The 14,837-nt window shown below is 41.5% G+C and overlaps 1 protein-coding gene across 1 annotated transcript in view; it reads left to right on the forward strand.

Annotated features, from left to right (window-relative positions):
• maml2 (mastermind like transcriptional coactivator 2) overlaps positions 1-11,324 on the forward strand; it is a 34,027-nt gene extending 22,703 nt beyond the window's left edge. The window contains exons 2-5 of the mRNA XM_028420154.1: positions 2,770-3,981; positions 8,762-8,932; positions 9,001-9,109; positions 9,952-11,324. Of these exons, the coding sequence (XP_028275955.1) occupies positions 2,770-3,981; positions 8,762-8,932; positions 9,001-9,109; positions 9,952-10,796 (2,337 nt within the window). The 3' untranslated portion in view covers positions 10,797-11,324. The remainder of the gene's footprint in view (positions 1-2,769; positions 3,982-8,761; positions 8,933-9,000; positions 9,110-9,951) is intronic.
• Positions 11,325-14,837: the final 3,513 nt, after the last annotated feature.

Genomic DNA, 14,837 nt, shown 5'->3' on the forward strand with positions numbered 1-14,837 from the left:
TTCCTGCCTGCTGACGCAGGGTATCCTTCCAAATCAGCTGTGATGTGACCAAGCATTTCATCAAGAGGGCTGCAGACACATTTGATACTTTCAGATGAGCATAAAATAACCAATCAGTGTAAAAGCTAACAGGTACATTATTATTTACATAAGATTGTGCAACTTGCTCCTCTTCTGCCTTTATACCGATCTCTATAGAAAGTGCAAGTGCTTATGTGCTGTTTTCTTCTTCATCAGGAACATGAATAGTTTACATAGAAATCTTTATTTTTGCGGGGTCAGGTTTGTAAAAATGCTCTAATCCTGTCTCACCAGAAAGACAACTAGTTAAATTCAAAGGTGACCGTAATGACCAGCATTAGATCTATGCCTGTCTGTGGACATGTGACTAAGGCCACATCCACTCGTTTTCATTTCCAAAACGATTTCTGTCAAGATGGCATTGTTTCTATAAATGTGTGTCCGCACCAAGCGGCAACCTTCGGGGCTCAAACTTGAAGCCCATGCGGAAGTGTCGAAACTTGTAGTTCATGCCGCAACCACTGGGGGCTGGCTCCAGAAGTGAGTCATTTCCCATAGACTCCCATGTTAAAACTTCACAGCAGAAATGAACATGTTTACAGTCTGATTCTTGTCTGAAATGATTCTCTTCTAGTGTCAACTGTACGGGGGTGAATTTTTTTCGAAATTATATTCGGACTTAAAGGTAGGGTAGGAGATTTTGAAAACTCAGTGAGAGTCAGCCAGATTTTGAAAGTTAACACACGCCCCTTTCTCTCGGAGCTCACCCCGAAGCCACGCCTCCCAACCAGTCTGATCGCCCGCCCCCCTAAATACCGCTTGTGCTCCCCCTTTGTCCATATTTGGAGTTTTGGCAGACATGACGCTGCCAACACGGCATACATACCTCAGACCTGTGAGTGGTGCTGTAACTCTACCACAGGAACACGCCCCAAAACAGAAAAGAAGACATGTGGTACGCACACAAAACTATGTAATAATTATTGTCCACTTGTTGTCGGAGTGAGTGCATTCGGGTTAAGGGAGAGGTGGAGCTGTGGCGTCATCGTTCAGAAAAGTCATGTATCGGGCGAACACATGAAAACATGGAAACAGCATTTTCAAATGTATCCACGCTGGGACCTGTTTGCAGAAGAATTTTGCCTCATGTGTGCAGTCTGTTTTAATCCAAAACATAATCATTTTCTAAACATAATCGAGTAGCTTTGTTGCCTAAATGTGGCAAAAAAAGTTGGAACAATAGGGGGACCGAACCCCAGTCTGCTTGGTAAAAGTGTGGAGATTGGTTTATGAAAGCATCTACCTCCTCCTTTTAAAACATTTGTCTCTTGTTGATTTATATGTGAGGATGAGTTTCCTAATGTAAAGCAAAACACTTAACACCAAGTTTAATGGTCAGAATAGCACATCCATTCAGTGCGCTGAACATATGCACACTTATCAGCTTCGATACGAAGGCTGGGTGAGTCACAGAGATATTTGCACCTTGATTAAAAATGTGTGGCTGTAACTATTGTGAAGAGCAAAAGCAGAAGGAATACAGACATGAAGAGAGCAGAAACGTGGCGTACTGCAGGATTCATTCCAAACCCTCAGGCTATGAATCATCTTAATGTAATGTTTGCCAGCAGGTGGAAATGACTCAAATTTGTTCCCACAGTGAAATATGCAACACTCATACTCCTCTCCTGTGCTGAGGCTGCTGTACAATCAGAGCCATTTTGTTTCCATGCAGGCACCACATTAAAATGCGGTCAGATAATCAGCCATTTTTATGTGTATACAACCGTGTGAATGAGATTTTCCCCAGGCAGTTACTTTCTCACTGAATTGTTGTTAATGACACAGACTCACGTGAAGAATAAACATTATTTTGTTGACAAAACAAAAATATCTTTTCATAAATGTAAAAGATAATTTTGCTGTGCTTAAATGCACATTTAGTGTTTTTAAGGATTTACTGAGCCGTGAGTCAGTGGTTATGTTTTTATTACCTTAAATGAAGACATAGGGCAGAGGACAAAAGGGGAATCAGATGATCTGCACCAGCATGTTAAGCAGAATCGCAGCCACAAAGGAGAAACTCTGCTATCTAACCAAGCACAATGGAGGAAAATATAATGTATGCAAATGAGGGAAACAGACAAAGACCCTATTCTTCTCTCTCTGCGGTCTGTCGACTGTATCAGATTCCCAACTATCATCTCATCCCATCCACTGCACTCACACTACAGTGTATCAAACAACCCTTTTCCAATTCCTCATTGCTGCATTGCAAGTATTTAAGCAAAGCTGCATATTAAAGTTTGTGTCTGAGTGTAGCTGCAGGGTCTTACACTGGGATGTTGCTCAGTATAATTTTGTGCCAGAATAAAGACTGAAACATCATTGCATCATTACTGTAATACCAGCTACTCAGTGGTATAGGCAGGTTGTATCTACACACTTTGCATTGTGCATTTCCCATCTCTCCTCTGATGTGCATCTTTTTACTATCATGCTACATAATTATTTATCTCTTAGAATGGCAAAGGCACGACCCGCCTTGCTCTGCCTCTGGCTTTCTGGTACTTTATTACCTTCATTGGTTTGGTTGGTATAAGGGTTGGTGATTACAAAGTTGAAGTTTGCCTGTGACTAAACTTTCAGATGGGTGTATTAAGTATGAAGTATGTCTTTTTTAAAATACATTGATTCAGTAAACAAATTAGTTTATAAACTGAATCCTGTTTTGTTGTGTTTTCGCAGCTTCAAGGATCTCTGCGAAGGAAGATTGAGGGACAGGCACCGGGACACTTACCAAAGCAGAATGGTCTCTCCTGTGGGTTCTCTGGATCAGACTTTAAGCGTGTCCGTGTGGACACGGGCGCTGTGGGACCCGGTAGCTGCAACCATAGCTTAACCCAGTCCCATTCTCTGCAAGGCTCCTCTGCCATGGGCTTACAGAGGAAGAATTACATGCCACACCACAGTTTGGGGTCTGATATATTCAACATGACCCTGAAGGAGATGAAAAAAGAACCCATTGAGATTCAGTCTTGTGGACACTCAAACGCAGAGATGATTTTTGACTTCAAAGAAGAAGGTGGTGGTCAGATTGACCCAGAGCTCCAGGATCTGTTTGATGAGCTCACAAAGACTGTGCCCCCCCTAAATGATCTGGAGTTTGAGAAGATGCTGAAGCAGGATGATACGTTTGGTTTGGATCTCGGTCGACCAAGCTCAGCTGGAGCAGCAGCCAGTCTGTGTTCCCCACTGGAGAAGCCAATAAAGACAGAGCACTCGCCAGATTTCGGGCAGGTTCACGGTGGCTCTCCACAGCTTCGACCAGCCTCAGCAGGACCCTCTTTCACTCTGACCAGCACCTCTTCAACAGCCACTTCGCAGAAAACTAACACTCAGGCAGGACATCCCAGAGCCATGCCCTGCTGGCCAGAAATATCCCACGCAGAGCAGCTCAAGCAGATGGCAGCAAACCAACAGCAGCCGAGTTCACTTCTCCATCACCACCACCAAACTCCACCTGTGGGACTGAACAGTTGGGCTCCAGCTATGAGCACCCACTCCTCCACCAGCAGCTTCCCCCAGGACAAGGTCTCCAACCCATCGCCACTCAGCCAGCAGAGGATGGGCTCCCATTCCAATAAAGGCATCAACAACTGCCTCTTTAAGTCAAATGGCCACAACGGCTCCCATCATTTGGACATGAAGGTTCTCAGCACCAAGCCCACCTTGCACTTCAGCCCCAAGGCACCACATTCAGCCAGCCAGCCCATGTCCATCATGTCAAACCCAGTGAACAAGACGGAACAGCAGCAACAGTCACTGTCACCGGGCCAGAATCAGCCACACTCAGCTCTCCATTTCCAGAACCAACAGATCTCCACGTCAGGAGGCCTTTGTCTGCAGCCCAAGTCAGTTCCTGGAGGGATGCCATTCAGATTGTCACAGCAGCGCCAGGTAAGGGCTCGATCCAAAATTCCTTTACATGTTATTGCTCTTGAAAGAAAACAGTATCTGAAACTTCAAAAGCTTTTTACATGACCTAAATGTACAAACAAGTACAGCATTTACCGTTAAAGCTCTTAAACCATTGAGTGATTCTTGGCCTGAGGCAGAGAGAGTAACACATTTATTTTTCAACACAGCCTCCTACATTTACACAGTTAGTCCTGCAGTAGTAACATGAGGATCTTTTCTTTGTTAAAATCTGTGTCTTGGACCTCCAGAAAGTAGTCGACGTAACGTAATCTTATTCAAAATGGTGCTCACTGAGCCCCTCTCCATCTTGGGGAAGAGGTAGAAGTCTGCTAGATCATGTGAAAAAGGTGGCAGTCGGACAAGTTCAAGTCCACATTCCAGAGTGTCTGCACAAAGCCCGATGTTGTCCATCTTCCCCACACAGCACGTGCTTCTACTGTGTGAGAAGCATAATCACTGAAAGAGTTGAAGTCCACAGGGATGTAAAATGGGCTGTATATCATCTCATTTTACTCAAGGCCACGAACTTCTCAATCACCCCTCATATATTTTATTGCATTGCATAATCAAGGTAAATAACAGCACAGGCTGTCTTTTGTTCTGCTGGATGTAACATGATACACAGCACAGAACAAACTTACTCACATCAGTCCTCCTCGTATTTTCCTCAGCAGCCAACCTGCTGTCTGAAACCGCGCACAAAGCAGCGCTGTTTGTTTTGGGATTTCATTGTTCTCGCTAATGTCGGTGCTTTTGCAGTGGCGGCTCCCTTCAAAATGTATTTCCCCCTGAAAGTGTTTTGACGATGACACAGATTGCCAGAGCATGGTAGATTAACATGCAGGACTTCTAATTTCTCTGCTTGTCATGGTGCCTCCCCGTCAGGGCACAGATATGCACAGCGGGATTTGCTAATTGGAGGTTGTTAGCTACAAGGGACAAGTGGTGGAAAATGACAGTAATCTGCTTAGCCTGGTGCCGGAGGTTGAATCACTGATTTGTTATGATTGGGGAGATTTAGACCGTCCCCACTTTTTTTTTTTTTTTTCCTCTTTTTTTCCTTTTTTTTTTGCACCAACAGTATCTGTAGCTGTCTTTGTGTAAAATGATAATGTGAGCCACACAAGAGAGCTCTCATAACCTCTACAGATCAAGGGAAGTGCTTGAGTGACTGCGAGAGGGTGGGAGGAGGGAGGAGTAAAGAGAAGGGAGGGAGGAAGAGAGGAGGAGAGGGAGGGAGTTAAACAAACATGGACGTAAACAAGGTACATCATCACGCATAATAAAGTTTTAATACAGTGGATGTTCGCTTAAAGGTTTCTTTAATATACACAACATTTTTATTAATTTTATGTCTATCTTACATAAAGATAGATATAAATACATTCTTAAAAGTTTGATAAATAAACATAAATTCTGGACATAGCCACACACAAAGTTAGAGATGGTAACATATAGTGGTTTTAAATGTAATCTAGCTAAAAGAATAGTTAAATTATAAGCAACAGAGCAGTATTAGACAGTAGCTCCAACTGTGACATCAAATGGGCAGAGACTTAAAAGGGCTGGGTATCAAATAATGAAACAGCTTTAAATGAATTTTGATAAATTATTGAAAAAAAAAGAGCCAGAGCTCCTGAAAGTAAAAGCTCAGTCGCCCACCTCTTCTCTTTAAAATGCTGAGGACGCAGGGCTGTGTGGGGTAAAGGTTTCCCAAGAACCATGTGTTTTAATGTGCTGCTGCTTCTTCTCACAATGAAAATATGCAAAAGGATGGGATAGTGTAAGAGTTGAAGGGGGATATTTTAGAATTAAAAATGCAGATTTTTTTTTTGCAGTCAGCATAGATAGGGTTAAAAAGTCCTCTTAATGAGGAAGGGACAGCTCACAGAGAGGAGAAAAAAAGAGTGCCTCCTCCCACAGTGAACTGAATTAGTAATGCCAGAGAAATAAAGGTCCTGAAAGAATGCCCTGATCCCCCCTGTGTAACACTAGCAACTTGCAGTGGGCTGAAGCTGGAGACCCTTTTTTTTAAAAAAGCAGCCAGACATCAGAGCTTTCCGTGCTTGTTTGAAGCTTCTTACGATGTAATCAGTTTAATCAATCAGCTGCTGAATCCAGCACTGATATGGACATTCTATAGAAGCAGACACTAGTGGACACTAATGCATTTATGAAACCGGAGACACTGTGAGGAATGGTGTTTCAAGGACAGGATTGTGTGTTTGGTAGCTGGGAATAAATGTGAATAAAGAAAAGAATGATAATCCTGGTGCATTACTGCAGGTCATTATCAATTATTGTGTCTGACATTCATGCATTTTTTTTTTGACTGTGGAAAGAGTATTGAGTTCCTCTGCACAGAACTTTCTGCTAACCTAATGTCATACAGACAACCAAGATCAACACAGCCACACACAAACGTCACAGAATATGTTGACTGCTCAAAATGGTGGTGGCATTAACCAAGTCCAGACTTTTACCAACAAGCCTGGGGTTCTTATACCAGTGTTTTTGACAGTGTTTCTGCACCAAAACTTCAGGTTATCTTAAAGATCACAGTGATAAATGATGCCAACCCAGAAGTGCCAAAACCTTCCTTGAGTGGCCACTTGCCAGTGGTCCTTAAAGTGTGTCGGTCCCCATAAATCTCCATGGTTAAAATGTCCGACTTTACAGAAGAATCATGTTCACAGTCTTGTCAAGAAAGCAGCCCTGGTCTGTGTTGATAATAAACAGCGTGAGTACCTGAAGTGTTATCAACCTCATCAGTGTTTTCTGGATACACTACTTTTTCTTTAAGAAAATCCAAACTTTTTTTTATTATTTCTATCAATAAAGCATGTAATCTAATTCCGATCAAAACACTTGGTCGGTGATCTCAGATAACATACTTTGCTTTTTGGAGAATAGAGTGACATTAGACGAACCCATGGGGGGCCAAAACACTGTGATGTCCATGCTATGAGTTGTGCTGGCCCCTTGTTTTCTGTCCATCTCTTCACGATCAACTGTCCAGTAAGAGAAAAAAGAGAATCAAACTTACAGCAGCAATGAATTATTATGTTGACTTACAGTAAATAACAACTCCTAAACTTTTGTTGATGGTCCTGTGGCTCCACCGGCTTCAGTCAGAATAAGAGCGGGGCCACAAGGGTAGAGTCTACCAGGTCAGTCCGGCAGTGCAGTGAAGGGAGTACTTGTTTCCTGGGAAAGGGAGCTGTGGCCAAGTCCAGATGCCGAGGCACTCCCTGGGGACAGCATCCTGAGACCAGACTGGAGGAAGTGCAGTGTGAGAGAGCCGGCAAGGCTGGGCCTGGATCACTGTCAGCTGCCTGCACTGCCGCAGGATGGGAGACTAAATCACTCCGCTCGTTCTCTCAGGCCCGAGCCACATGTGGTATTCATTTACAACAAGCTTGTGAAGAATGAGCGGGGGGGAAAAAACATGGAAAACAGCTTTATGACACATCAGGATGACAGAGAGGATTACTCAGTTGTACAAGCTAAACCAGCCCTCGCTGGGTTTTTCTTAAAACAAAGTTTACCTCTGAGGGGAAAATGTGTGTGATTGTCACACTTTCTTACGTCTTGATAGCTGGGTGCGATGAATCCAAACCAGTGAGTCTGCCTCCTGGAGTAACAGGAGAAACCACTGTTTTGATGTTTGAGTCTCTGTGTAACCTCATTGTCATGCTCAGTTTGCCGTGTGGGTTGTGAAGAGGAATATTAGCTTATGTGAAATGGCTTGTGATTCCTGATGAGTTTCAACTTCTAATCCTGTCTGCTCCGAACTTCACTCCGTTCATTATCATTCACTCAGACACACACATGTATATTATAATCTCTCCTCCTTCTATTCTTTCTATTTTTCTTACTGGGATCAGAAAGTCACCTCCCTAGCTGTAGATGTTCATTCTCTGTCCTCTGAGTAATAGCTTCAGCTAAATGCACTGTTGGATTTCTAATCCATTTCACCCTGGGAAACATTTTAAGTCAACACAATGACTGACACTGTATACACATTGTGTGTTGACTTGGATTTGGTGCACATTAACCTCTTTTGTGACAAATGCTCGCACTTACATTGTGGAGGGTGTCCTTGTGTCCACATGAAAGACCAGTTTTACTTGGAGGGCTTGGATTGGCCTGCGCCGCTGCCTAAAAAAAGCTAAAAAAAAAAACATGCAGCGCAAAGACATTTAACATATTAAACACCCATGATGGTGAAAGCTAATTTGCAGAAACAAATAATAATAATAATAATATTAATAATAATAAAAAGACAGTTTGAATATCTCAATTAAATTTGAGTGCCAGCAGCTACAACGTTTCAATCAGTGATGGTGTCAGGAGCCAACTGGGTTTCCTGCGGATGCAATGCCTCCTTGCCAAACACAACACAGTGATCAGTAAAGGAGAGCTTATTAAATGGAGGTAGTCATGGTGCTGGCGCTTAACTTCCCATCGGCACACATTTCCTGCTGTCTCAGGGATTCTTTCCACTCTCTTTAGACACAATTATCAAGGGAGAGGCAGGCCTTGAGGAGGGCTCGCACTCCCCCTTCCAAAAAAAGCCTCTCTCCAAGTCTCCCTTTTTCATCTGCAGAGGGAGTAGCCTTGACCACATTCTGGAGGTTGAATAGCATCTTTGACAGAGATTAATGCTGTCTTGTAGAGTTGTGCCCTCTAGTGGTAGAGCTGTGTTGTTGCATTAGTTTGAAGCACCACTGACACTAATTTACGCTCACCTTCACAGGGGGTTCCTGCAGGTGGTCCCAGGCTGCCCACCAATGGGAGCTTAGGAGGAATCATGTCAGCCCAGCCCCGGCCATCATTGCCCAACAACCCACAGAAAGGCACGGTGAAAACTCAGGCTATGCAGAGACAGCTGAGCCAACAACAGCAGCACAACATCAGCAGCAACTCTGTAAGTCTACAGTAGTGTAACAGGCAGATTTTATAAAGTATTATTCTTAACTGGTTTTTCTTTTGTAGGACAAGGATAACACACATGATCAGTTCAGTCGACACCTCACACGACCGCCACCAGATTACAAGACGTCAAGAAGTATGGTGGGAGTTCAGCAAGGGAGCCTCTTCACAGGTGACGTACATGACGAGTGAAAGATAAGTTTGTGGCCTAAGGCAGAGGTCCTCTGACAAACATGATCCACTGAGCAGTTCCCTCTTACCCTCTTTTGTCATCGGCCCGATACAAACTAGGGATTCATGTCATTAACTGTTTGCTGTCTTCTTCGTAGGTTTGTGTGTCCCTCTCTCTCTCTCTGCCGCCAGACATGCATGCAGTCCACCCCCTGAACGCTTATTGCCTGCACCAGTCTCTGTTGCTCATCTTTTTTTAAATTATTATTAAATTACTATCAATATTTATTAACTGATGCTATATATAAATCCACTACAACAACAACAACCTGTCGTATTTGTTCTCTGTGTGATGTTTGATGCATGTTTGTTCCTCTCTCTCTCTCTCTGTCTCCTTCATCCTCTCTGTCTTGTCTACCTCTTCTTCTCCTCCTCTACCCCACCGGCTATCAGCAGGAAGGTTCTCCCTTATCAGCCGGGTCCTGCTCAAGGTTTCTTCCTGCTTAAAGGGAATGTTTCCATGCCACTGTTGCTCTTAAGAGGGTTCCGGCTCTGGGTTTCTGTGAAGCGCCTTGAGACAATTCTGATTGTAAAATGCACTATAAAATGAATAAAATTGAATTCAAATAATGGCAGACACAAGCTGACTATTTTCTCAGACAGTGCTGACTTTCAGCTTTTAGTAGAAAAAAAACATAACATACTGACCTAAAACTACCTGAATAATAATGCAGATAGTGGAACTAAATATGCATAAAATTAGGCCACAGACTTATCAGTCAGCCCTGGTAAATGCTGATATTTGATCATATTTGTAAACATTTTCGCTTGGTATCTCTTCAGGTCAGAACTCGTCTCAGCCCCCCAGCAGTGGCCCTGAGAATAACCTGCAGCCTCTGTCCTGTCACCTCCCTCCGACTGGATCTGCGTCAAAGATGAGTCCTTCACCATCAGACCGCAGGTTTGGCATCGGGTCAGACTGTCATCCGAACCCTTGCATCAGCCAGTTTCAGCATCAAAACAGCCACAATCGGATCGGACTGAATCAGAGTAAACCTCGGTTCATGGGGCCAAACGCACAGGGAAAGTCTTTCGGGATGAACAGTGCAGCAGGTGTGCAACAGCAGAGAACGACAGCTGACTTGCATTCCTCAGGAGTGCCAGGACAGAGTCTGGGAGGCTTGATGACAAATGTCAGCATGGGTTGGGGTTCAGCCAACAAGCAAGGGACAACTGGTCTCGGTGTTAGGCGGCTACCCAACCCGCTACAGCCTCAGGGTGCACAGGATATGCCCAACCACCCATACCAACAGAGGCACATCGGGCCTCCTAACCAGGTGGCGCCAGACGTCGGCATGCTCCCTCTTAACCCTCCCCTGAGAGACGCAGGCCCAAGACCAAGCCCGGCAGTGATGGGCTCTCCGTCAGCAGTGGGGAACCTGAATCAGGCCTCTCCTGAACAGAGGGTACCAGCAGGAACCTTCGCAGAACCCAGTCCCAGCGCCAGCAGCTACCAGAATAACAGATCCAACCGTCTGACCTTTGACTTCCTCCCAGAGGGAGACAACACAGTTCCAGGAATCAATGCAGACTCAGACTTCATAGACTCTCTGCTCAAATCAGGCTCTGGGAATGATGACTGGATGAAAGATATAAACCTGGATGAGATTCTAGGAAGTCACTCGTGAATGTGCATCACAGTATCATGTATGTGAGGTGGATAACACGTGTAAATAATGTTAAAAAAGGAATTTTATAAACTCATATTATTTGTTATCCAAGTATACTGAAGTGTTTTGTATTGTATTTACTGTGAAAGGAGTTTGTGTTCTGTCTTTAGTACTCTGTGTCCCTGGTATATCTGCCAAAAAGCTAGAATGTCATGTAGTGCTGTCCTTTAGGATGAATACAAACTTCCCACTGTGAAAAGAAAAACATTGCTGTGTTACTTTGGTTTAACTTTCTAAATCTTCATCCATAGTTTAGCATGATCTGGTATTTACCTTCTGACCTTTTGTTACCATAGACACACACATACACACACAATGTTACCACAGCGACAGTTTCATCCATTTTGTTTAAGCTTTTTCATCTGTGGTAGTTTTTAATGCAGTTTGAATAATGTAACCATTTTTTTCATGTGATATTTAATAATTATTGGGATGGTATCTAGACATTATAATACATGTAATTAATAAAAATCTATTTGAATAAAACATTGTGTTTGCCTGCTTTTAATTAGGATTTAAATCTGTGTTTAGTTTGTAGAAAAAAAGAGATCTCTCTCTTCAGTATCTCACTGAAGATCCTGAGGATTAATTTTATGACTTAATAAATATAGGATCGTGTAAAGGTCATGGTGGGGAGTACTGTTTCTTGTAAGTTCGATCCATCCACAGTGAAAACTATGGACAAAGCTTCCGTGACGTCACCCGTTTGTTTTTGGAGAGCTGTTTTGAGGCTCCTGGACGTCGCCATATTGGCAGCGTCACGGTCCCTCCAAAAGTCCATATAAGGACAAAGAGGGGGAACGCGGAAGTAGGAAACTCGCGCCGTGATTCGGCATCCGCCTGTCACTCAAAGCGGTAACGCCCATAATTTTAAATCCGAATATAATTAAAACGAGTGCGTTATAAAAAAAAATCACCCCGTTACAGTTGGCACTAAAGGGAAACTTATCAATTGAGACCAGAATCATGTTTTGAACCAGGTTGTAAACAGGTTTATTTCTGCTGTGAAGTTATTGGCCATTTTAACACAGAACTCTATGGGGGTTGAACGCTTTTGCAGCCAGCCCCCAGCGGCTGCGGTGTGAACTGCAACATTTCCCACTTCCGCATTGGCTTCGAGTCTGAGCCCGAGAGGCTGCAGCTTGGTTAAATCAGAAGATATTCATATTATTGTGTTGCCATTAACACACAGAGCAAGTAAAATTAAAGAAACTACTGTCACCATTTTTTAGAGTCCTGCACGATTTTTTTGCATCAGTCAGGTGAGTTACAAACATTTAATTGGTTGCTTCTCTGTAGCTCTGAACCTAACTATAAACTATAAATATCATTACTGTATCATTAAAGGGGTGTGAAGAGTGTTAAAACTGCTAAAAGGGGAAATATAATGATTCGTAACAAACATTTTCTAACAAGCAGAGATGTAGTTTCAAGATTTATGCGCAACAAACTGTATTCTGTAAAACATGTCACATCGCTTCCGGTCACGTGCTGTCTCTATGAGCCTGGTTAGACATGGCGTAATTTTACAAAAGACGGGAGCTACCAAAGATGTATTAGTTCTAGTCTGACCGTGTGTGTTTTGCATTATTTCCTGTTTTATTTTGAAGGCACTGCTCTCCTTCTCGTTTCAGGTGTCTTATCTTCCCGTTCCTCACGGTGATTACCTGCTCCGCCCTAATGTGTCTCACCTGTGTCACACTGTCTCTCCCTTCACTCTGTAATGTGTGTCTTTCCTCCACATGGTGCCAGTTCATCTTGTGAGTTTTTTCGAGCGTATACCAGCCTTCCAGACAGCTTCCAGTTTGTGTGTTTTTTTTCCTTTTGTACTGTTTCCTCGTTGACTGCATTAAAGGAACCTGCTTTTGCCTATTTAAACTGACTGTTTTCCTGCATTTGTGTCCACCTTTATACAAATTTACCATTACCAATGTCCATCTCGTATGCAGGTCAACATCCAAAACTACTACAAACAAAAGGATACGGGTTTAAGATCCACGCTTCACCATATTTGATGACAAGGTATGTGCTAGCTAACGTTAGCAGTTCCAATAGGTTTAATGCAGCGTCACTAACATGCAAATGCTAGCACTTGGTTTTAAAATTTGGATTTTAGTGCCAATAAAATCCTGGAGCATTTTTTTCATTAAACTCACTGTGGTGATAGACGAGACCTTCTTTACCAATAATTCAGTGAAATATTTTCTCCAGTTTTTATGGATTTTTTTGAAGTGATTTTTTTATAATGCAAAATTTCTCAGAAAATCCAGATTTTAGTACCAATGTGAAATATCTGGTGCAGGTTTTATGGATTTTTTATACTGACTTTTTAAAAAATCCAAAATGTATGAGAAAATCCAGATTTTAGTACCAATTTGACCTTTCATGTCTCCTTACTCCTGCAGTATTATTTCATGAAACTCACTGTGGTGATAGAGAAAACCTTCTTTAACAATAACTCAGTGAAATATTTGCTGCAGCTTTTATGAATTTTTTTATAGTGAATTTTTTATAAAATGCAAAAATTTCTTAGAAAATCTGGATTTGAGTGCCAATTTAATCTTTAATTTCTCCATAATCCTGCAGTATTATTTCATGAGACTCATGGTGGTGATAGAGAAGACCTTCATTAACAATAATCCAGTGAAATATTTGCTGCAGCTTTTATGGAAGTTTTATAGTGAGTTTTTGACAAAATGCAAAATTTCTTAGAAAATCTGGATTTTAGTGCCAATTTAATATTTCATTTCTCCATAATCCTGCAGCATTTTTTCATGAAACTCACTGTGGTGATAGAGGAGACCTTCCTTAACAATAATTCAGTGAAATATTTGCTGCAGCTTTTATGGATTTTGTATAGTGAATTTTTTAAAAAATGCAAAAATTCCTTAGAAAATCTGGATTTTAGTGCCAATTTAATCTTTCATTTATCCATAATCCTGCAGTATTATTTCATGAAACTCATGGTGGTGATAGATAAGACCTTCCTTAACAATAATTCAGTGAAATATTTGCTGCAGCTTTTATGGATTTTGTATAGTGAATTTTTTAAAAAATGCAAAATTTCTCAGAAAGTCTGGATTTTAGTGCCAATTTAATATTTCATTTCTCCATAATCCTGCAGTATTTTTTCATGAAACTCACTGTGGTGATAGAGAAGACCTTCTTTAACAATAACTCAGTGAAATATTTGCTGCAGCTTTTATGAATTTTTTTATAGTGAATTTTTTATAAAATGCAAAAATTTCTTAGAAAATCTGGATTTGAGTGCCAATTTAATCTTTAATTTCTCCATAATCCTGCAGTATTATTTCATGAGACTCATGGTGGTGATAGAGAAGACCTTCATTAACAATAATCCAGTGAAATATTTGCTGCAGCTTTTATGGAAGTTTTATAGTGAGTTTTTGACAAAATGCAAAATTTCTTAGAAAATCTGGATTTTAGTGCCAATTTAATCTTTAATTTCTCCATAATCCTGCAGTATTATTTCATGAAACTTATGGTGGTGATAGAGGAGACCTTCCTTAACAAAAATTCAGTGAAATATTTGCTGCAGCTTTTATGGATTTTTAATAGTGAATTTTTTAATAAATGCAAAATTTCTTAGAAAATCTGGATTTTAGTGCCAATTTAATATTTCATTTCTCCATAATCCTGCAGCATTTTTTCATGAAACTCACTGTGGTGATAGAGGAGACCTTCCTTAACAATAATTCAGTGAAATATTTGCTGCAGCTTTTATGGATTTTGTATAGTGAATTTTTTAAAAAATGCAAAAATTTCTTAGAAAATCTGGATTTTAGTGCCAATTTAATCTTTCATTTATCCATAATCCTGCAGTATTATTTCATGAAACTCATGGTGGTGATAGATAAGACCTTCCTTAACAATAATTCAGTGAAATATTTGCTGCAGCTTTTATGGATTTTGTATAGTGAATTTTTTTAAAAAATGCAAAATTTCTCAGAAAGTCTGGATTTTAGTGCCAATTTAATA

Source organism: Parambassis ranga, chromosome 13 (genome assembly GCF_900634625.1).
Source record: "Parambassis ranga chromosome 13, fParRan2.1, whole genome shotgun sequence".
In the NCBI taxonomy this organism is placed as follows: Eukaryota; Metazoa; Chordata; class Actinopteri; family Ambassidae; genus Parambassis; species Parambassis ranga.